Source organism: Lepidochelys kempii, chromosome 17 (genome assembly GCF_965140285.1).
Source record: "Lepidochelys kempii isolate rLepKem1 chromosome 17, rLepKem1.hap1, whole genome shotgun sequence".
Classification (NCBI taxonomy): domain Eukaryota; kingdom Metazoa; phylum Chordata; order Testudines; family Cheloniidae; genus Lepidochelys; species Lepidochelys kempii.
The window spans coordinates 12,962,601-12,983,801 of record NC_136396.1 but is presented as its reverse complement, the minus strand read 5'-3'; the positions used below and the strand labels follow the sequence as shown (position 1 = coordinate 12,983,801).

Below are 21,201 nucleotides of genomic sequence, written 5' to 3'. Positions count from 1 at the left end.
TGGAGCAGTTAGTCCTCTGCTCCCCTCCCTAGTATGTTTGTGTAGTGTGCACTTGTGTTCCACCCAAGGTGACTGCACTCTTGTGTGTCCCACCTATGCAGTTGCTAGTGAACTCTATAAATATCTTCAAGACACAACCATGCTGCAGTATCTTTCCTGAAGTGTTTCACTTCAGGACCCCCGCCCCCTTCCCCTTTGTTTGGGAAGTTCCTGTCTTCCAAAGGAGGCTGGTAAACGATTAGTGGAATCCAACCATTAATGAATACTTGTAAGAACTCTGCTCCCAATAGAGTAGGGGTCCACCCCAGAGAACAGTGTGGCCTTCGCTTCCCCACAGAGACTTGTGTGTGTGTTGTAAACAACATCTGAAAGTGCATCTTTAGCTTAATGGTGTACCAGAGCCAGACCCTGGATCTGAGTAAGACACAGCCATTTTCAATTGACAATTCATGTTCCATGGGAGAATGTCTTTAGGCTGCACAACCCCTGGTCAGGAAGAGGCAACACAGATGTTTGGGAAGTGGAAAACCTTCCCCTCATCACCTGATTGGGACACACAGCCAGGGGATGTGATACCCTGGAGGAGATAGAGGCATGTGCAAAGGAAAACCACCCCTACTCCTCTTAATGTGACTTGACTTCCCCTTAATATGCTGGATAGCCCCTTTGATGTTCCTTGATTCCTCTTTGTGCTGTACCCATTACCCCTGCATTCCCAAGGTCTTTTTCCTACTGCTATTAAACTTGAATGATTTTGCTGTAAAATCCTTCTAGAACCTCTGGGGACCAAGCCTGCAACTCCCCTACCTAGGCTTGCTCAGGTCAGGGTGGGCTTTCTGTTCTTTAGAGCTCTTGCCCAGCCAGTGCTCGTGATAGCTGAAAAAGCCCTGCTGGGGTTTTCCTGGGGAAGAAAGACACGGCAGGCATGCAGGGTTTTCAGTGAAAGACAATACACCCAGGTTTATTAACTCGGGAGTCATGTGATAAGCAGAAACTCACACGAATGGGATGGTTTCCCCATGCTCAAAACAGATCTTTCTGTCTCTTCAGAAGCTCCCTCAGCTGCTCGATCTGCACCATCACACTGCTCTTGGACGTGCCCCCTGGCGTGGTGTACTGCTCCACGCTGTTGGCGTAATCCCACACTTGAGACACGTCGGTGCCAAACAGGGGGCTGGGGAGGCAAAATGAGGCCATGCGTCAGTGGAGAGCTCCACCCTGGGGTCTGTCCTACAGGCTGAATGGATTTTGCTTTGCAAGCCGGCTACACCATGCTTCAATAACTGCCTGGGTTATGGAGCTCACTCCCACTGAAGTGAAGGCCAAAATTCCCAAGGCCTCCTGCCATGCCTTGCACCTTGTGTTGTCAGTTACGCCTGTGCACAGTGAGTGCTACCCGATCAGAAGGGCAGTGTTATACACCTGCTCTGCAGAGATGCCAGTGACAAGGTAGGGGCAAGACTGTGGAGAACCAGGCCTTCAGTTTTTAGAAATGGTCACATGAGTTAGCACTGTAGAGTGTCTAAATCGGCAAGACATTTAAGCCCATAGGTACCTAAATATCTTTGAGGCTAACTCCCGTTGAAGGATCTGGAACCTAGGGCCGGCTCCAAATCCTACTCTAGTCAGTGGAGAGACTCAATCCACCCTGCTTCAGGGAATCCACTGCATAGTCACACACCATCAGTTACAGAAGCTGATATTAACATCAACGAAAAGTTTGACAAATAAAATCACTTTCTAGTTACTCCACGGAGAAGTGGATAGTGCTTTGGTGAGAAATGCTGCAGTGTCTGTTCCCCTCCCCAGCTAAGCACAAATCTCCCTGTCCATGCCTGGCTCCAGCTGAAAGGCACCTCCCCATGGGTAAAGGGGGTGACCCCCTTGTCACACAGGCATTGTTTTAGGGCACACTGTCCACATGTAAACCTCAATAGCACATGGTAATTCAGCCCAGAAGGGCTTGAGATTGAGTTGTGCCCAGGTGAGATGTTGTGGGAGTTGTACAACAAGGGGACAAGTTGTGAGGACCTTAACAAATGGCCTTTGAAAGCTAAGTTAAGGAATACAAACCTAATGCTCTTCATGTCCTCCACACTGAGCTGATTAATGGAGATGCCCTTTGTCTCGGCTAGGTGGACAACCTTCCCGGACACAGCATGGGCTTGTCTGAATGGCATCTGCAGTTAGAAGTACAAACAACAAAAAGTGAGCAAGCGACTATGGTCCAGGACCAAAGAGTGTGTGAACACTTAAGTAACTGTGGCCCTTGTTTTACAAGGTGATGCAACAGTCCCAGTGATGTCAGAGGCTGGGTTTTCTGGGATACAGGGTGTGCATGTTACACAGGGAAACACTATCTGCAAAAATGTCTGCCAGGCCATGATGCAACAGTTACTACTAGGGATACATTCAAAAGGGCTTTCAGTCCTGCTGGCTCAGGGCACAAACTGAGCATCAGCTGGAGATCCAACATGACATAACCAGGTGCCTCACAGGGAAAGGAGAGTGACCCCTTTCTCAGACATATCCAGCTGTTGGCACAAAATGGAATAGCTTAACATTCCTACTGTGCATTGATGTCAAGGGATGTTGTCCAGAGGAGAATTGAGCCCAATCATATTTGCACTCTCAAGCTGAGACACACCCGCCATGAGTGTTTGTGGCTTCGAAACCCTCTATCATGCTTTCCATTAGGATTTCCTCAATACTTACTCCTTTACGAACCAAGTAGAGGGCTAAGTCAGTAGCCAGCATGTCAGGGCTCAAAGCTTTCTCCATGTTCTCCTTATGGATCTGCAGAAGGGAGGACCACAAGCAGAAATAAACAGCTACTCACAGGTCACTGACAAGTCCTCACACAAGAGATTTCAAGATCACAAGGAGAGGCCTGGCTTTTGAAAGGCCTCACTGTAAAACACAACCCACCAGCTGAAAACATTTACTCCCTGCCTTTCGTTTTACTACAGCGGATGATCCAGATCCTGCATTTTAAACTACTGGGAGGGACAAAGGCTTCAGCTGAGACTCTCTCCTCTATACAACCCCCCATTCGAGGGGTCTGCATATGAGAACGTCAGGGAGATAAGTTTCAACTTGTGGGCCCAATTTGGATCACTTTTTACCAGCGAGACTCTTGACTTGGATGGAGTTACTCCTGATTTACACAGCGGTGCGCAAGCGCAGAATCAGACCCAAAACACAGTAGTAAAAAGTTAGTCTTACCTGGAGAGTGGAAATGACTCCAGTTGCCACCTGTAGCACAGAACTCAGAGTATCGATAACATCAAACACTGCTTCCTTGTCTTCCTATTTGTTAACAAAAATAAAAACCCCAGTCAGCCTAGTGCAGTGGACAAAGCAGAAAGCAGCAGCAGCTTGGTGAGTGGATGCAATGTCCGTGCTGACCAAACACATTCAGTCTCCATACACGAGTGGAAATAACCACACTTGGAGGAACTGCCAGCCCATGGAGCTTTGGGCATGATGACAGCCTTCTTTCCCTGTGCGGTCTCGTGCCCAGCTGAAGACATTCTAACAATAGCAATTCAGCGGGGGGCTGACTACACTGTAGATTGTTCTTAAATGAATCTTTGTGCTAGTGAAAGGTGCCAGACTGCCAGCCCAAGAGAGCGAAGGCCTGTATCAAACACAGCATCAGTGCAAGCTTTCTCCATGCAGCTCTCTGCCACGTGCTCTGGAGTGGTTATTGCTAGGGGCACAGGAGTAGCTCATTCCCCACACCCACTCAGCTCTTGGCTGGAGACACCCACCCTTGGTGCTGTTTGTGATGCAGAAACTTTCCAGGTAGCAACTGGATGGCAACCTCACCAACTCCCTTAATGTAGCTCAGCTAACAGTTATCAGAGGATAGAGACCCTTGATTGCAGTCACTCTGGGCCAGATTTGAACCAGAAAATCTGGCAATAAAGCTATGTCCTATTATCAGCCCTCCAAGCCATCCAGAACCTGAGCCAGATCCGCAGCTGGTGTAAATGGGCATAGCTGCATTGAAATCAATATACTGGATTGACACTAGCTGAGCATCTAGCTCTGTAGCCTTAAAATTCTCAATTGTCTCTTGTTCCATATCCAATCATTAGGATTGGAGCGACTCAAATACAAACTGCAGTCTTTAAACCCCCCTCATCTCTGAATACGTAACAGCCATGTACCAAGCAGGTCATGTGCAGTGTGTAGGTATTAATGGATTTTGGAGGGAGTGTGTTCTGTTGTGTCTATGCAGAGAAATGGAATGAGAACGAGGGTTTACCTGCAAGTCCTTGTTGTAGGTGCTTGGGAGTCCTTTGAGAATCATCATCATTCCAGAACACTGCAGAGAAGGGGAAGTTTATGGTACTTGGATTAAAACAAGAATAGCAAGGAATTTTAAACCCTTTCACTCAGCAGAGCTACAAAACCAAGGCTGCATCCTCTGGCCAGAGTTTGGTACACCAGACATTGCTCATTTAAAGCCTGATCCAGGGCCCACTGAAGTCAGTGGGAAGACTCTCAAAGGGCTGATCCTATTCCTAGTGAAGTCCATAATTTGCCAGATTTTTTTTAAACCTTAACCAAAGCAAACACCTACTGGCAGACCAGCCCCCCCCACCCCAAATGGACCATTCTCAGAGTTCCACTGCAGTTAGAGGATTCTGTAGATGGTTATCAAATGTATAGCAGACATGCACCTTCTTATGCCTGTTGTACACAGTTGATGGACTTTCCTCCACTGGCAAGACTTGGCCTCTTGGTGGTGTTACTTGTAATACTTGGTGGCCACCTTGTGCCATTGCTTCAAGTAGTGCTGTGTGTTTTGTAAGGGTTTTGCTGCTGGTCATCCATGTTGTCCTGTTTGACCGATCTAACTCCCATCAGTGCCAAGTTGTGGTATGTAGCTGGGATACAGCCCGGCAGGTGTGCTTTGCCTGCTGTCTGTAGCCTTGTGGTACAATCTTTCCTAGGGATTATATTCTACTTTGTCTAGTAGCATGCTCGAAGGGTTGGCAGGTGTAATGACTAACAACACTGTGTATGTACACAGCATCTTCCAACAGAGAAGATCAAAATACAGTGCAACAGTGGGGACACCCTATTATCTCCCGGTGACAGTGAGGAAACAGATATATAGGGGAAGTTAGGGCCTAATTGTTAATGTGGCCTCTGACTTTGGGTGCCCCAAACTCTGGCACACCTTTGATCTTAGTTTTCACCATCTGTTCCTACTGACGTGAGCTGGAATTGTGGGTGGTCAGCACCTCTGAGCCATCAGGCCCGAGGCGTCTCATGCTACAAACAAAAGCCAAGCCAATCTTTTCAGGTCTGGCCTCTGACTTGCCCAGTGGCTCCCCCAGATTCAGGAAGAGAACCAGAGTATGACAGGTGGGATTTAAGTTTCTCTCCCAGCTACACTAACTGGGGATAAACCCTAGTGCTCCGACATCTCCTCCCCTTGCAGACTCACCCTTCCAAATACACGTCCAGCCTTGCTGCGGATCAGCTCCAGACTGTCTGGATTCTTCTTCTGAGGCATCAAGCTACTCCCTGTGCTGAAAACAAAACACTGAGCACATTAGACTGGCGAGATCCCTTTCTGTAGGGAGAGCAAGACGGGAAAGTTCACGGGGACTCCTAACACTGCACTACAGCAGACCCCTGGGGGCCCAGGGAAGCTACACCTGCCACCACCATGTACAGTCTAACTGCATGTGGCAGGAAATAGCTGGTGCTCTCCAGCATTCATGATGAACAGTGGGGCTAATTTCCTCTTGACACACACAGTATGGGCAGGGGTTCCCAAACTGTGGAAAGTGGATTTCAGGAATTTTCCAGAAAATGTCAGGACTACTAAACCCATTGCACCACCCCATGTGAACTCTGGCATGTTAGCAGGGGGTCAGAGAATGGCTCCTTGCCCTGCTCGCTAGTCCTTTGCAGCCCCCAATCCCACACTTTGGGAAATGCTGCATTGGGATGTTAAAGGAGACTAGGGTAACTCATAGTAAGATACTACGCTGGGGTCACTGGGTGGAATTCAGCACACAGAGAGCCACAGTTGAAGGAAATGCCAGTTCCTTTACATGGCCTTAGACACATGGGGCCACACGAATCCCTGCAAACTCCATTGACTTCAGTGGGGTTACACCAAGGCTGAATTTGATCCTTTGTGGACTGGAGCCGCGTGCTATTGCTCTGCAGCCTCCTCAGCTTAGTTCGCTTAAACAAGCCAGGAGTGGAGTCTGCCACTTTGACACTGTGGTAGCTGCACTTTAATGGAACGAGGCTGGATTTAAGCCAGCACAGCTGAGAGCAGAATCAGAGCCCCTGCACGTTAAAGTGCTGCTGGGGTAGCGTGATGCTGTGTCTGTCTAATGAAGGCTTTAAATAAGATGCAAAATATCACATTTCTCTGGGTCTCTCAGATCCCTGAGATGTGCTGTTTCTCCCCTAACGCAGCCTACATGTGCCAGATTGTTTCATGGGAAGAGGGCAGGGATGCCTGCAGGTATATTTGAGGTGCATCTTATCTACAGCTATCATGCATCCCTGCTCCTGAGCCAGTATCAAAGCTCCTCTGGGTTTAGCTCCGTCTAGATGGAAAGATCTTAGCTGTCTTATTCAACAGCTATGTACATATACTGAAGGGAGCCCAGTCCCCTAAGGGTGTGGTCTTTCTTGTACCAGGATATACTAACAAATTGTGGCTTGGTAACTCTGTCAGAGTGAGACATGAGACTAGTAACAGGAAATCTAGAAAGATTGCAAAACAAGTCTGTTTTAAGGAAAGGCCCTTTTTACAGGAACTCCCAGCCTAGGAGGTTTTTTATTCCTGGCTTCTCATTTACAGCCTGATTCCACAAGTGTTTACTCAGGCAAAATGCCCAGTGAGTATGACAGAAGATTCAGCAGAGTAGGGCTACAGGATCTGGCCTTTACAGGGATCAGAGTCAAAATATTTTTTAGTAATATGTACGCTTATAAAGCTCCTACTGTCTGACACTCTAGTCTTCATTTTCATTATATTTTTGTGAAGCAGGGAAGTCCCTTTACCATACCCATCTTACAGGCAGGCAAACTGAGGCAAAGAGGCTGAGTGATTTTTCCTAGTGGCAAGGGCAAGGAGGGAGTAGAATCCACAGCCCCTCTCCCAGCAGCAATTTGTTCCAAAATGGAACTAGTCACACAAGTAACCAGGTCTCCCTGCACCCGAAGGAAAAATCCGGTTAACAGGGAATATTTGTCTGGGTGCAGAAGTGAATGATAAGAGACCGCTCAAACACATGCTGTTACTGGGCATCTGACAGGACTTTGCAAGCAGGAAGCTCCACATTGGAGTACATTTTAATTTTCTCTCTTCACACCTGATCGAGAAGAGTCCCAGCTCAGTGCCAAGCCTGTCATTAGGATATGGCAAATATATCTATAGTGCCCATCCCTGCCTCCCCAAACCACCCAACCCTATGCTGTGGTGACAGGGGCAGGACACATGCAGCTCTGCAGTGCTACCGATACTAGTGGGTTGAAAAGAGGGTGCAGAAAAACAGGTGCTGGAAGCATGCTCCGTTGGGTCGGGGAGATGATCTCTGAAGTCCAAGTATGTGACTGCCAGCCACCAAGACCCCCCCTCTGTCCTAGCAGCCCACTCTGAGGGGAGCTAGACTCCTCTCCCTCCTGATCCCAGTGCAGGGTGCGAGCAATGCAGATTTATAGCAACTGGCTTGATTGAGGTTTTGGGGTCTTTTCCCTCCACGATCCCCTGTTGTATTCAAGCCTTTAATACAATTCATATTCATTCACAATACCTTTTATTTTGAATGTGGGAAATAGTCCCGTCCCCCCACAACCTGCAATAAGCCCTAGAGAGTTACCTGTAGGCATCAGAGAGGGTCACAAAGCCAAATTCCTTTGTACTATAGATGATGAGATCTTCAGCCATCTTACTTAGGTGAATCATTAACAAGGAGGCGAAGAAGAGAAACTCCACTGTAGAGAAGGATGACAGTAAAGAGCATATGAAGGTCTTGTTTTGGCTGCCATTTTGCTAGTCAAAGTTGTAATTTAGCTGCAGGAAAATTCAGGCAGTGAACATTTGAGGTAAAATTCAAGTGTGACATAGGAGCCAGAGACTCATGGATGTCAATGGGACTAAGGCTCCTAAGTCACCTTCGAAGCTTTTGCCTGAGATCTATTAGATTTGTGGAAGGTCCATCACTTGGGTTGTTGCACAAAGCCCTGATAGTTTCAAATTAATGGTGACTCCATCTCCTTAGCACATGGCATTGGGAGTTTGACCATGAGGGACTGAACTCCTCTTGAGGGGCAATATCCTCAGCATAGCTAAATCAACATAGCCCTGGAGTCAAAGGAGCTCTGCAGATTTATGCTAGCTGAGGATCAGGACCCTGGGGTCCCAACTTCTGGCCACAAATATAACAGCAGCTATTCATATGTAGTATTTATTGCCAGGTTAAGAGCTCAAGTCTTCCCCACCAGGAAGTGTGGGTGTGCGGGGGTGGGAAATACCACATCTGAGATTTTCTCCCTCTTGATAAATTTACTGGGAAGAATCTCAGAGAAGCAGGTTACTGGTAAGCATTCAGGGAGAGGGGAAAAAAAAAAAGTGATAAAGTTGCACCTACCCACGAAGTCTCGCTCACTAGTTGCGTCCATGCTGTTCAGGCTGATGGAAGCAAAGTCAAGTTCTGCAATTTAAAAACAAACACACGTACACAGGGTCATACTGCTGGCTATTATTTGAGCTCTGAAGCCTGGCTTCACCAGGCTACCCAAGCATGTACTTCAACTCTCAGCAGGAATAGCACCATTGCTACACACGCTTAAGAGTGGTGATGAATCAGGGCCTGAATTATTAGCCCTAGACTTTCAAGGCAACAGTAGCTGATCAGCTCTGCTACGGTGTTCCTCTTGCAGGCACTGGAGCACCAAATATTTGTAATCTCATCTCACTTCAGAGAGCACATTTATCACAAGAGAAGGACTATGACCCCTAAGCAAAGCACAGTGCAGTTGATGGGAGTCTGCCCATTGATTTCAGTGGGCTTTGGACCAAGCCTTCTAGTGCCAGTTATTTTCCAAGCAGCATGGCAAGATATTGCAACATATCTAGACAGTGGAGTTGGAATACCTGGTTTAATGGCTATCACAGATGGCTCCAGAGTACTCCATTTCCAACCAGAGTCTGCTCCAGGGACCCACAAAACTCAGGGATGTACTGCCTCGTCTTTGATGGATGGTTTTGACTTTAACAAGGCCTCTGGGGTCTACTGCTGTCACAGTGCATGGATCAGCATCTTTCTACCTGTGCTTCATCTTAGGCAGACGCAAAGAGGAGTATTCCCTGCCAGTGGCTGCTGTAGCAAAATGCCCCACTACTAGGGCTTCTCTTAAGCATGCTAGAGAAAGTGTTGGGGGCAGGGAACTAGCTATCTTTCCTCTTCTACTGTGGGGGAGAAGGAGAAAGCATAGCAAGAGGAAGTTGGGTGAAGACCCTCTATAGCGGGGGTGGGCAAACTATGGCCTGCAGGCCAGATCCAGCCCGCTAGCCTTTTTAATCTGGCCCTCGAGCTCCTGCTGGGGAGTGGGGTCTGGGGCTTGCCCTGCTTCAGCATGCCAGCTGGGGAGCAGAGTTGGGGGCCACTCTGTGCGGCTCCTGGAAGCAGCAGCACGTCCCTGCTCTGGCTCCTATGTGTAGGGGCAGCCAGGGAGCTCCACACGCTGCCCCCGCCCCCACCCCAAACGAGGTCCCACAGCTCCCATTGGCTGGGAACTGCCTGGCCATGCCTCGGCATAGGAGCCGGAGAGGGGACATGCTGCTACTTCTGGGAGCTGCTTGGAGGTCTGCAGCCTGCACCCCAAGCCATCCTGCCCAACCCCTCGGTCCCAGCCTAGAACACCCTCCTGCTAGAACACCCACCCTAGAACACCCACCCAAACCCCTCATCCCCAACCCCTGTCCTGTTTCCTCAATGTACATTAAATTCATTTGGCTGATGAGAGCTTTATTCCCCTACCAGCCTCATGAAAAGGGTGTAGTACCTATAAAAGTCAGCGTTTTGCTTAACTGATCTAGTCTATGATACAGCAGTCAATCTGTTACCATCCCCAGACTTGTCACTCACTCAGTTCTGTGAATGGAAAGACACTTTACCTTTACGCAGAAACTCTCGATCGATACCCAGTGGGTTGCCAGCTACAGCACCGCTGCAAGGTAGAAAGAAACCTCATGCATGACGCACTGCACTTCTTACACTCACAAACCTGCAGTAGCATCCACAACATAAATCCAGTTACAGAAAGCGGCGAGGGAAGCCAGTCTTAAGACTGGCGATACCTGGGCAGCGCAGTAGAAAAAGCAGCCATCGTGCACCGTATGTGGGCAGCTGTAGTAGGTTTTGTTAGCTCCTGGCCAAAGTCAACCCCTGTGACTAAGGCATGGTTTCTATTTTGAAGTGTTTAGGGCAGGATCCTGTACCCAAGAGAAGAGCCTATAGATACTGGAGATCTCTTCTACAAATCCAGACAACCATGTCTCAGATATCTGCCACCCAGGGGGCCTTGGGCTGAAGGTACAACATTACCCTGAGAAGCACTAGCAGTCCGAGTGCTCTCAGTCCATGTTCGCTCAGGTAGGCTAACAGTAGATCCCTCCAAAGTTGACAGAGCCTTAGATGATGCATACCAATGATTAGGGTAGTCCGAAGGAATGTATCAAAAGTGGGGGGGGGGGGGGGGGAGCACAAGAAGGTTATAAGCTTTGCCATCTGTGCTATTTACAACAGAGCTCAACAACCTCCTCCATCAGCACATACAGCTCACATTGGGCTCACTAAGCGGAAGGACCCCAGCCCTCACATCTGTGTTTTCTCTGTAAGATACAGAAGTGTTACCCCACCACAACGAACAAGCAGAACAACTGAATGCTTTACCTTCCCAACGGCAAAACATTGATCCTTCTCTTCACTTCTCCCAGACGCTCAGAATCGCGGGTGAATGCAACTGCATGACTGGGGGGGGGGGGGGGGGACAAAAGGGAAAAAGATGATGGGTAGGAAAGAAGCTGGTTTCAAATTTTCCTCTCTAAAGTGGAATGTAGCTGTTGTAAAGAGTGCCAGGCTGTCAACCCTGGAGACCAGAATCCTGTTCGTCAGTGGGTCACAGAGCCTGTGATACCATGGGCATGGAGAGCATGGCACCCAGATACCATGGTGAGGGATGCTTGGTCAGTGAAGCGATGGAAAAGCTAGCAGCTGTGCAAGCTTCCCCATGCTGCCCTCTCCAGTGAGCCATAACTCTGGCCTACAGGGATCACCTCTAAGTGCGAAAAGGGGGCACCTGTCTCCATGGCCCCCCCTCAATGATTTTGCAGAAAGCAGATTTACTCAAAGTAGACTGTGGGCTCAGAACCCTGGTAAACTAAGTGCAGATTAAAATGGGGTGGTTAGGTTGGTCCTACGGTCTTTTGTGGCAGAGCCTATGAGCTACTTTAAGTTTAGTTCCTGAGCTTGGCTGTCTGGTGTTTGTGCAGGGAAAGCTTTGGATTTTATGCACTTAGCCCCTGTGGTTGTTCTCTGAAGCCACCCACAACCCAGGAAGAGCATTAAGGAAGGTTAACTTAGCACAGGGCTCCTAGTAGCGTGAAGTTTGGTGTGCTACCCATCCCAAGTCAGACATCTGGAAAAACAGCAGCTTCTTAGGTTAGCTTTGGGGGTCACTGCAGCATCACCATGTGCTGATGTTACAGTGTGACATGGCTGCACACATAGGTGTCAATAAGCTGGTCCCCAAGGACAAACTGTCACAGCAGATCCTACGGAGGATAGTTACCTGAGTAAAAAGTGGCTCCACCTGATTGGCTGAGCTCTTTGCAGATGAGTATAGCCAGGAAAGATCACATCAGTTTCTCTGCAATAAGAAGAAAGAGGAGGGAGAAAAGGGAGACAGCTGATCTACAGTTCAAAGGAGTCCAGCAAATCAAATCCAACAACCTGCAGATTATGTGCTGGAGGCTCACAATAAGCCAGGAAGCACTGAACACAATAATTTAATGAAAGATGCAGTAGCTCAAACAGAAGCTATGGGCTTGATGCAGAAATATCTGGGTGAGGTTCTTTGACCTGTGTTACGTAGACGGTCAGACTGGATAATCACTATGGTCCCTTCTGGCTTAAATCCATGAACCACATGTCAGAGCCAGGATTAGACCTCAGGAATTCCCAGTCCAGTGCATAGTCCACTAGGCTTTCAAGATGTTTTTGTAACATTATTGGTTTAGAGCAGTGCCAACCCTTTGTTGTACAGTAGTTATTTATCCTCATATTTGTTAGCTATGAAGAGATCTGTGACATTAAAATATCCTGTAATGAAGGCTCAGTCTATGAAAAATTGTTTGGATCACTGTAGTTTAGTCAGCAGCTAAATTCATTACAGTTTAATAGTTACAATCTGGAAAGGGTGAGCAGTCCCAGCTGCCTCTGTGTGATTTTGCTTTATTAAAATTAAGTTTTAGCCTCTTCAACATGATTTGTTGCCAGGATACATCTGGGATAAGAGGAAGTCTCCATGCAGCAGGCCAGCTATTCCCCAAGGGAAAAGAAGGGGCCAACCATATTACCCGGACAATCAGCTGCACGCACTTTGCCTGACTGCACATGGACACTGTACGAGTTGAATGGAAAGAACATTGGTGACTTCAACGGAGTGTTGCTGATTTACACTAGCTAAGGATCTGGCCCAGAATTTTTAACATCACAGCACACAAGCAGCTTCCCCAAGAGAGGCCACAGCATTTTGTTTCCTAGTGTGGGCTTGGAAAAATAAGGACTTACGCGGCAGCCCGTTCCACCAGAGTCTTGATAAACTGCAACAGGTGAGCAGACAGGACAGAGCAGGAATTTCGCATATAGAGTCTCAAGTCAGTCACAACCTGCAAGAGATCCCCAGTCAGTCAAGATGGAGCATGATGTACATTGTGACCAAACAATACTCACCAGATCATTTGACTTTTGCCAGCTTGGGGAACCGGATAACAAAGTCAATTCCTCCCCCCAACACACACATTTTCAATAGGAAAAACAACTTCAGTGTGTCTTACGGATGCCATTCAAACAGTTCAGGGCTTTCAATCTAATTCATTATTAAATGGGAGTTTCACTATATTTGAATTTGCTCTCCAGGGGCCTGATCCAAAGCCAATGGGAGTTTTTCCGTTAACCTCAATGGTCTTTGGCTCAGGCCCCATCAGTGGTTCCCTTAATAGAGGGTCTGCTCCCTAAAGGGGCTGTAACTCCCACTGATGTTAGGATCAGGTCCCAGTCACTGCAGAAGACAAACAGAGGGGGAAAATAATCACATCAGCTAATACAAGCATGAAGGGACTCAAAAGAACATCAAGCGGCCCAAAGCTTAGAGGTTTGGTCCATCTACCTGTCAGAGGCCAAAAGCTCACAGATAAACCCAAGCTTTTTCTAGGAAACCTGTACTCCGTGCTCAAACACACAGGACCAGATCCACTGAAGTGAAGCTATTGGAAAGATCACATTAATTTCAATGGGTGCTGGATCAGGCCCAGAGAGAGAAGTAAAAAACAAAATTATCTAGGGAAACAAACTAGAAGGTGGGGGATGGAGAAAAAAGTCTGGGAAAAAGTTATGGACTGCACATTTTAGTAAATCAGATCTCAATGTCCCTAAGATCAAGAATATTGCTTGCCAAATGAAATTACTGCAACAGTCAGCAGCCTGGACTAACCTCTGAAGCTCTGAATTGAAAAGGATGAGGAGTCAGTATTGCTGAGTAATGGTGATAAAATGGAATATACTGGGACTATAAAATTAATAAGGACAAAAAAGGTTGCTAGCGGTCAAAGCAGAAGTGTAAAAAACTAACTGCAGGTGTTCGCCTAACCATAGCGACAGCTTCAGTAACTCCCATTTAATTGCCGGAGTATATGTGTGTGAGCTATAGAGGAGGATCCCCATGACTATGGGCTAGACTTGGGATTCTAAAGTCCCTCAGAAATGGAAACAGAACATACAGTGTGGTTACACAAGGGGGGGGGGCATTTTTGCCCTTCTCTGCACAAACACAACCCTCTGGCTGGGAAAATGCAAGTTTCTCTAAGAGCTATTAGATCCCAGAGTCTTCAACAGAGAGCTAGATGCCTTCCAAAGCAGTGCATATGTATGCCATTCCTTCAGTTTAGTAGCACCTCTAACCTGCTCCAGTGTGCACGAACTGATCACCCTTTAGTGGATGCAGAAGATAGACCAGACTATGACTAGTACTGCAGCTATCTCAGCTCAAGTGGTCAGGACTAAGTCCCGAGTTCTGTCCTTGCTTTGGACCACTAAGTTCACATAGGAATGATGTTCAGTCCAGGTGGAAACCACAACCTGCCATGGAACTGCTGCAACTTGTTTGAAAGAGTCTTGAAGCGCCTCGGGTTCTTGTTTGCACAGAGCTCCTATTGAGTCCCAAAGGAACGCTGTGCAAGGGTCTGGCTTCAGTGTCTTTGCCAAAAGAAATGGAGTTCAATTTGTGTTCATACCCAATACTATTGCTCAGCAATTGTGCTCATTCTGTCCATCCAGCGCTCCTGGGCCACTAGATGAGCTGCGCACCTGCAGTGACTAAGTCCCAAGGGATCGTGTTGTGGATGGCAATTAAGAAAAGGGAAAGGGGGTAAAAGGAAATCTGATAGAGGAGGAAAAAAAGCAAGTACTGAATGATAAAAAGCAATTCTTGCCATACTTGATCATTCCGGCTTCGTCCGGTGTGCAACTTCCCAGCTACGTCCCCAATCAGCTCCTGAGGGCGACAGAAGAATTTTCATCAGTGTTAGCGGTATGGGAACTATAAGGACTGCAGAGAAAGCAGACCCCACCTCCACTTAAAAGACAAGGGCTGGATTCACAAACTCTGACGCAAACGCTTAACTTTATGCGAGCAAATACACCAAAGCCATACAATTCAGGGCAGTTATTTTGTGTTGTGCTTGGTCCACAATGGGGCCCTGATCAGAGGCCCTACATGCTACTGCAATACAAATAATCCCCACTGGGGCCTTTAGGTGCCACCAGACGATACATATTCAGTAGTAACTAATAACCGCATGCTTAACATACTAACATTCATAACGGTCGGTAGGATCAGGGCCCAAGGTTGCTTTGGGCCAGGTCTGGCCAAGTCTCCTCCTAGTAATATTTTGGGACAGCCTCCTCTCACTCTGAATACAAAATAAGATGGAAAAAAATATACGCCACCGAATGTATAAATAAGAGTTTTGTCATTGCAACATATTTTTAATTCTCTCAACAGGGCTGTAGCCTAAAAAGGAAACACTTAGATCAAAGTATTTAAGGGGAGAAGACTTATTTTACTACTGCTGGACTGATCAGAGGCATGACCTGGAAGTTATGAGGAAATTAGAGGAACTGCACCTTTAGTCTGCGTTCGTTGGCAGTGTGGATATCCTCGTCACTTTTGTTCACCACAAAGGCTCCCCTGGACCATTCTTCAGAAATCTACATCAGCAAGAGACACCAGGCAGTGGTTAACGACGATTCTTTACTGCGTAAGGGTGTTGGAGGCTTGATTCAGTCAGGTTTGTAAAAGGTTTTGCGATCCTGAGATCTAGTAATTGGGGCCTCATCCTGATCTCAAACTGGTGCAATCAAATAACTTGACTGAAATCACTGAATTTACACAATGGTACACAAGAGATCAAAATGAGGAACTAAAAAGTGCAAAGCATTATTAAGAGACTCTTCCTATCGGATTAGAAATACATTTTAAGTCTCATTAAAATTGCATCAGATCAGTGCCACACCCTCCTTCAGTGTGCAGGAATAGGTGTTGTTGCACTTTGATGGATGCACTCCATGAATTGGTTTTTCCACCTCTAGCTACTAACCTTTGACACAGGAGGTTAAAAGTGTACTTGACAAAGTGAGTTGAAAAGGCAACCAGTAATACAAACCACCACCATTTTCATCCGTAAACACTGTATAGATTCCCCATTATTCACAGTGTGTAAGCAGCAACAGTGGCTTAACAGAGATGCATTCCCCTGGCTTATCGGCTGACTTTTCTCTTCACCCCTATACAATATGGTGAATTCAGACAGCCAGACACATGAGCATCCTGTGCGTCAGCTCAAAGAGAACATTCCCAATTTCTATTGAAACAATTCCTGAGTACTGCTTGCTCTGGGAAGGGGGTTTGCACTGAATGCACCTCAGCAGGGTGTCCCAGCTTCTATAATGGCCATTAATAACATTTGTAGAAGACTTTCAGAACGCACATTCCTGCCACATTACCTGGGGTCACAGGCTACCAGACAACATTTATTATATTAAGCACAGGGTTCTGTTTCTTCTAGGTCTAAGTAAATCTTAAACAGATGCCACTGAGGCTGTTGATCTTAAATATGGGACTGTCTCTACACACGGGCTCTTATCTTTCCACACACAATGCTAGTCATTCACAGATGGGGAGAAAATGAGGGTTGAGAGATTGTGAGTTTTCCAAAGGCCACAAGAGCAAGCCAATGTCAGAAAACATTAGAACTAGAGTTCCTGGGTCCCTGTCCTGGGTTCATGCCATTAGACTGTGTTACTCTTCAGGATTCCAGGGATCAATAGTTCTAAATATATCCAAGTAGTCCCAAGACCTACACTGCCATTTCCCAAAAAACAAAAGTGGTACAGGTATACTACAGAAGTCAGTAAAACAAAAACCCCTCCTCTTTTTGAGGTGAAGAGCAAATAAAGGATAGAGTCATGACCAAGAGTTGCCTCTTTGGGAAATCATTCCCCTTTGTAATACCTTCAGATATTGTGATGCTATGCTATAGACAGAAACGACAAGTCTTTCAGAGTCAGAAATGGCAGGGGCATGGAGTGGGATTACAGATTTGTTGTACTTGATTAAGCGTTTCTGCTTGCAGGAACGGAAACACTAAAATGGGAAATCTCCACCAGGCAACCGTTTGGTGGCATGGAGCAGCCTAAGCACAACGTGGGCTAGAGTGCATACAACTGAATGGGAAGCAGAGATAAGCCAAGGGTCAGGACAGATGCTGGATCCCCAACTTCATAATCAAAGACACCATCCCTCTTCAGGGAAGCATGTAATGTACCCACTTTTAAACAATGGGACTTAAACATGGGCTTAAATGTTTTCTTGAATCAGGACTAAGAAAGATTACAATGCAGACTACCTGAAAAGAGGAAGATCAACAGCCAAGTAGCAGTGGTTAAAGCTTCAAGTCAGGCTGGGTACCTGTGGCAATGACTGACAACCTTTTACCACAGTCTGTGCTCAAGCAAATACATACCTTTTCTAATCCACTCAGCATCTTCTCCAAATCACCCTTGGTTAGAATCCCAGACTTCTCCAAAGCCTTGGCATAAGCCATGCTTCCTCGAATGTCAACTTCCGACAACCGCTGGTCGGAAGCCATGGAAGAGTTGAGAATCTCCATGATGGGATCAGTGCCTCCTACGAATCTTCCTCCCCAAAGTTTATCCCCCTGTGGAAAAGGAAGTTTAAAAAAAAATGCAGCTTAAAAGGACATACTGATAAATCTGAAAGAACCTTCAAAGAAACACTCTTTGGGATGAGTATTAATTCTGTGGGACAGCATCCCTGAGTCTACCAGAATAGAAGGAACAAATTGAGACCTGGTGTAGGTGAGTACAACTCTGTCAATTAATTTGGCCAGTTACACTAACTTCCATTGACGTCAACAGGCCAACTTTGGCGGTAATGTCAAAGGTGCTGTAAGCTAGTTTACGCTGCTGTAACCTGTGCAGAGAGAGGCTAGGACAAAAAGGGAGCAAGGAGGCCCTGCTTTAAACTTGTACATTGAAACCCTCCTGTCCACAGCTTCTCCCGTTACATCTCGCTCTCCCAGACCCTTATCTGGAGTCAGTCTCCCTTAGGCATGCTTACCAGTTTGTAATCACCTACAAAAAAAAAAACTTGACTACAGTTCGGCGGCTGGTGTCCTAAGGTCACAGCCTACCATGCTGCCCATTGTTTCCCTGTGTTCCCCCCTCCATCTCTCTGTAGCCACCTGTTGTCTCTTGTCTTGTATTTAGATTGTAAACTTCTTGGGAAAGGGGTTATCTTTTTGTTCTGTGTTGACACGTAGCACAGTGGGGTCCTAGGCACTACCATAATGCAAATAATTATACATCACTTCTGAATCTCAGTGAATGGGAACTGCCAGTATTCATCTAAGAGCAGAATGTGGCCCATGCTCATATAATAAGCAATCCAGCCTTTGAGTCATCATAAGAGCACAGATTAGAAAAAGGCTGACGTAATATTCAGAATGCCAGGACTCTTGCATGCTGTTCCAGAGATGTGCAGTTTGTCTTTGTCATTAGTGTCTAGCTACTGAGCCATTACGGCTGGATCATGGGCTAACCAATTGTACTTTGCCCCCAACACAAGTATAGCATTTTTATGGCCTAATATTTCAAAATAAGTAAAAGGACATGTGACACACAACCAGCATTGACTCTCTTTTAAAGCAGTTGAAAGCCCCTGACATCCTTTTAGAGCAAAATAATTGGTCAGCAAAGGACATAGCAAAGACTAGCACTTTTCCACTGTTTTGAACAAAGAATAAAAAGCAGGGGAGGGGTTTTAATGGCGAGGGTACTGTGGGCAGATACAAGTTACCTCAATTAAAAGCACTTATGAAATTATGAAGTATTTTAAGTTCAGATTGTGCCAGAGTCTCTCCTCACTTATCCTGGTGTGTATCAGGAATAACTTCATTTACTTCAGTGGAGTTACACCAGGATAAACACAGTGTAAGAGGCATGAGAATCAAGCCTGCTGTGGGTTAAGTTTTAGGGACAGGTTTTGGTCTGTTAAATGCAGTTACTCTGGATTTACAGAGTAACTCAAATGGGTCAGTTTACCCTGGTGTAAATCCATTGCATGAATTTGACATTGGAGTGTGGCATTACGATATTCTTTCTGGGCACCTTTCTGAAGTGAACACACTTTAAGCCACTCAGATGCATAAACCTGTGTGTGAGCTATTTCACCATGCATTTGTACAACGGCATTGCTTCATTAGCAAACAAACATGTCACTTGGTCCCATGTCACTTGTTTACACAGATGGACACATCCCTGAAGTCCTTACACAGGCACAACTCCCACTGACGTCAAATGGGATGTCTGCTTGTGTAAAAACGCCATGGTTTGGCCTAACAGATTCAAAAAGAAAATTTCCAAAGCAGAGATTAGCAGACAGAGAGGAGCAATTGGGAAGCATTTACAGGAAGTACCTGTAGCAGGGTTTAAGTTGTTAAATGGATACTTTTGCCCATCTAATGTATTTCCCCTTCTACAGGCCATGAATCACAGTCACCTTCTCTGGCAGAAGACTGGACAGGTTAATCAGTGCCACTATTTCATCAACTGGCGGGGTCATTGTTAAGCAAGTCTTTCCCCGAGGACTGTTTCCACATATCTACCAACCCCAATGAACAAAGATTGTTCATGGAGCCTATCTCACAGTCCCTATGGGGGCAATACACTTAGTGAAATCCTGAGGCATTTTGCCCCCAGGACTGTAGAATTAGGGCCTATAGTTGGAGATTTAAAAAAATATATATATATTTTTAGGGCAGCTTTGTCAATACAGCCCTTTTTATTTCTAAATTGTCAGTCTAATTCTGCACAGCCTCAGCTACACCACCACCTACATGTTGCCATCATATTGATTTCCTCTACTGTTTCAAGTGAATGGCATTTTGCCTGTCAAACCAATAAAATTACCCAGCCTGATCTCTGCAAAACTTTAGATATGATTTTTCCTCATCAGTTCTGTACTAAGGACAAGTGAAGGAGGCTGAAATCTGGAGATCGACACCAGAACATAGCAGCATTGGGACTGGGGAATGGGCAAAGATATATCTACGTGATTTGTTTCAGGTTCTCCCCATATTAATTCAGGTATAAGCAGAAAATTGAGGTAACTGAACCTTTACTACAAGTGATTAAAAAAAAGTCTAGCTGTGAACATGCAAACAGTTTCTCTCATCTTTTAGAGGTCACAGAATTTCATAATATATTTCGTACAGGCTTCACTCCTAGTCAAAATTTGCTACCTTTGGCCCAACAATGGAAACAGCCAGGCTAGCAAATTTTTGACAGGTGCGGGACGCTTATTAGAATATCGACAGCAACTGTGCGCAATAGCAGATAAGGCCAAGAAGACTGCGAGAGCAATTTCTGAAGCAGGAGCCGCTATGGGAGCGGGTCGGATTTTGCTCACTGGGGCAAGTGCCGACAATGGAGCCTTTGCCTGGAGAAGCGGCTCGGGCCAGCAACTCTACAAGTGGGTGTCCCAAGAGCGACAGCCCCCTACAAAAACTGCCCTTGTCATGGGAAGAAACCCTCCAGCAAATGGAGGGCTGCAACATTTTTTTGACGCCAACTCCCTCCAAAAGCATTTACTTGGGGTCTGGAGCAGCTCCCCTGACAGGGACACTGATGATCAGGCGGCAGCTCCTGATGATACATCCAAGCTCACACTCACCTCGGATGCCATGACGGAGGAGTTTTCCCCCTTCTCGCCTCTGGAAACCTCAGCAACTCGTGCAACCTGCAAGACAAGAAGACACCGGTTCCTCCCCTCAGCCGGGCAGTGCAGCAGGTCTGCCGCTCCTGCCTGGCAGGTACCCCCGGCTTTGTTGCCCTCCGCTATTTACTCTCAGCCGGGACCGAGAAAAGCAGGCGAGCCGCCCGGCCGGGGCCGGGGCCGGGGCCGGCTCACACGCGGCGCAAGGCCATTGCTGCCCCAGGGCCAGATCCGCGGGGCCCCGAAACGCCCCTCTGCTGCTCACCTGCTTTGCTGCAAAGCCCCCGCGCCGCTCGCCTCTCCAGCCCCGGCCCGGCTGCTTTTACAGCCCACCCGGGCTCCACGCCCCTCGCGGGGCGGGGCGGGACCGAGCCTGGAAAGGCCCCGGAGGTTCCCTCCCATCCCCGCCCTCCTCCCCTTGCCTGGCTGTTCCCTTCTCCGTCCGCCTCCAAGGCTCGCTCTGGCTGCTGCGGCAGCCTCTTGCCTTGCTCACACGGGACAGAGCTCGGCAGAGGGGGTGAGAGCGGTGCTCGGAGCTGACCCCGAGTCTGTCTCGTTTGTAGGGAGGCTACT

General features: G+C 47.1%; 1 protein-coding gene across 1 annotated transcript; it reads right to left on the bottom strand.

Moving 5' to 3' along the window:
- Positions 1-933: 933 nt before the first annotated feature.
- ASL (argininosuccinate lyase) lies at positions 934-20,999 on the bottom strand. The gene is made up of 17 exons (XM_073315391.1): positions 20,894-20,999; positions 20,587-20,652; positions 17,357-17,551; positions 15,459-15,542; positions 14,770-14,826; positions 12,846-12,943; positions 11,845-11,922; positions 10,947-11,024; positions 10,169-10,221; positions 8,640-8,702; positions 7,869-7,983; positions 5,465-5,549; positions 4,274-4,333; positions 3,226-3,309; positions 2,716-2,796; positions 2,074-2,180; positions 934-1,174 (listed from the first exon to the last, which is right to left on the bottom strand). The coding sequence occupies exons 2-17, from the start codon at positions 20,596-20,598 to the stop codon at positions 1,024-1,026; spliced, it is 1,401 nt and encodes a 466-aa protein (XP_073171492.1). The 5' UTR covers positions 20,599-20,652; positions 20,894-20,999; the 3' UTR covers positions 934-1,023.
- Between the last annotated feature and the right edge of the window lie 202 nt (positions 21,000-21,201).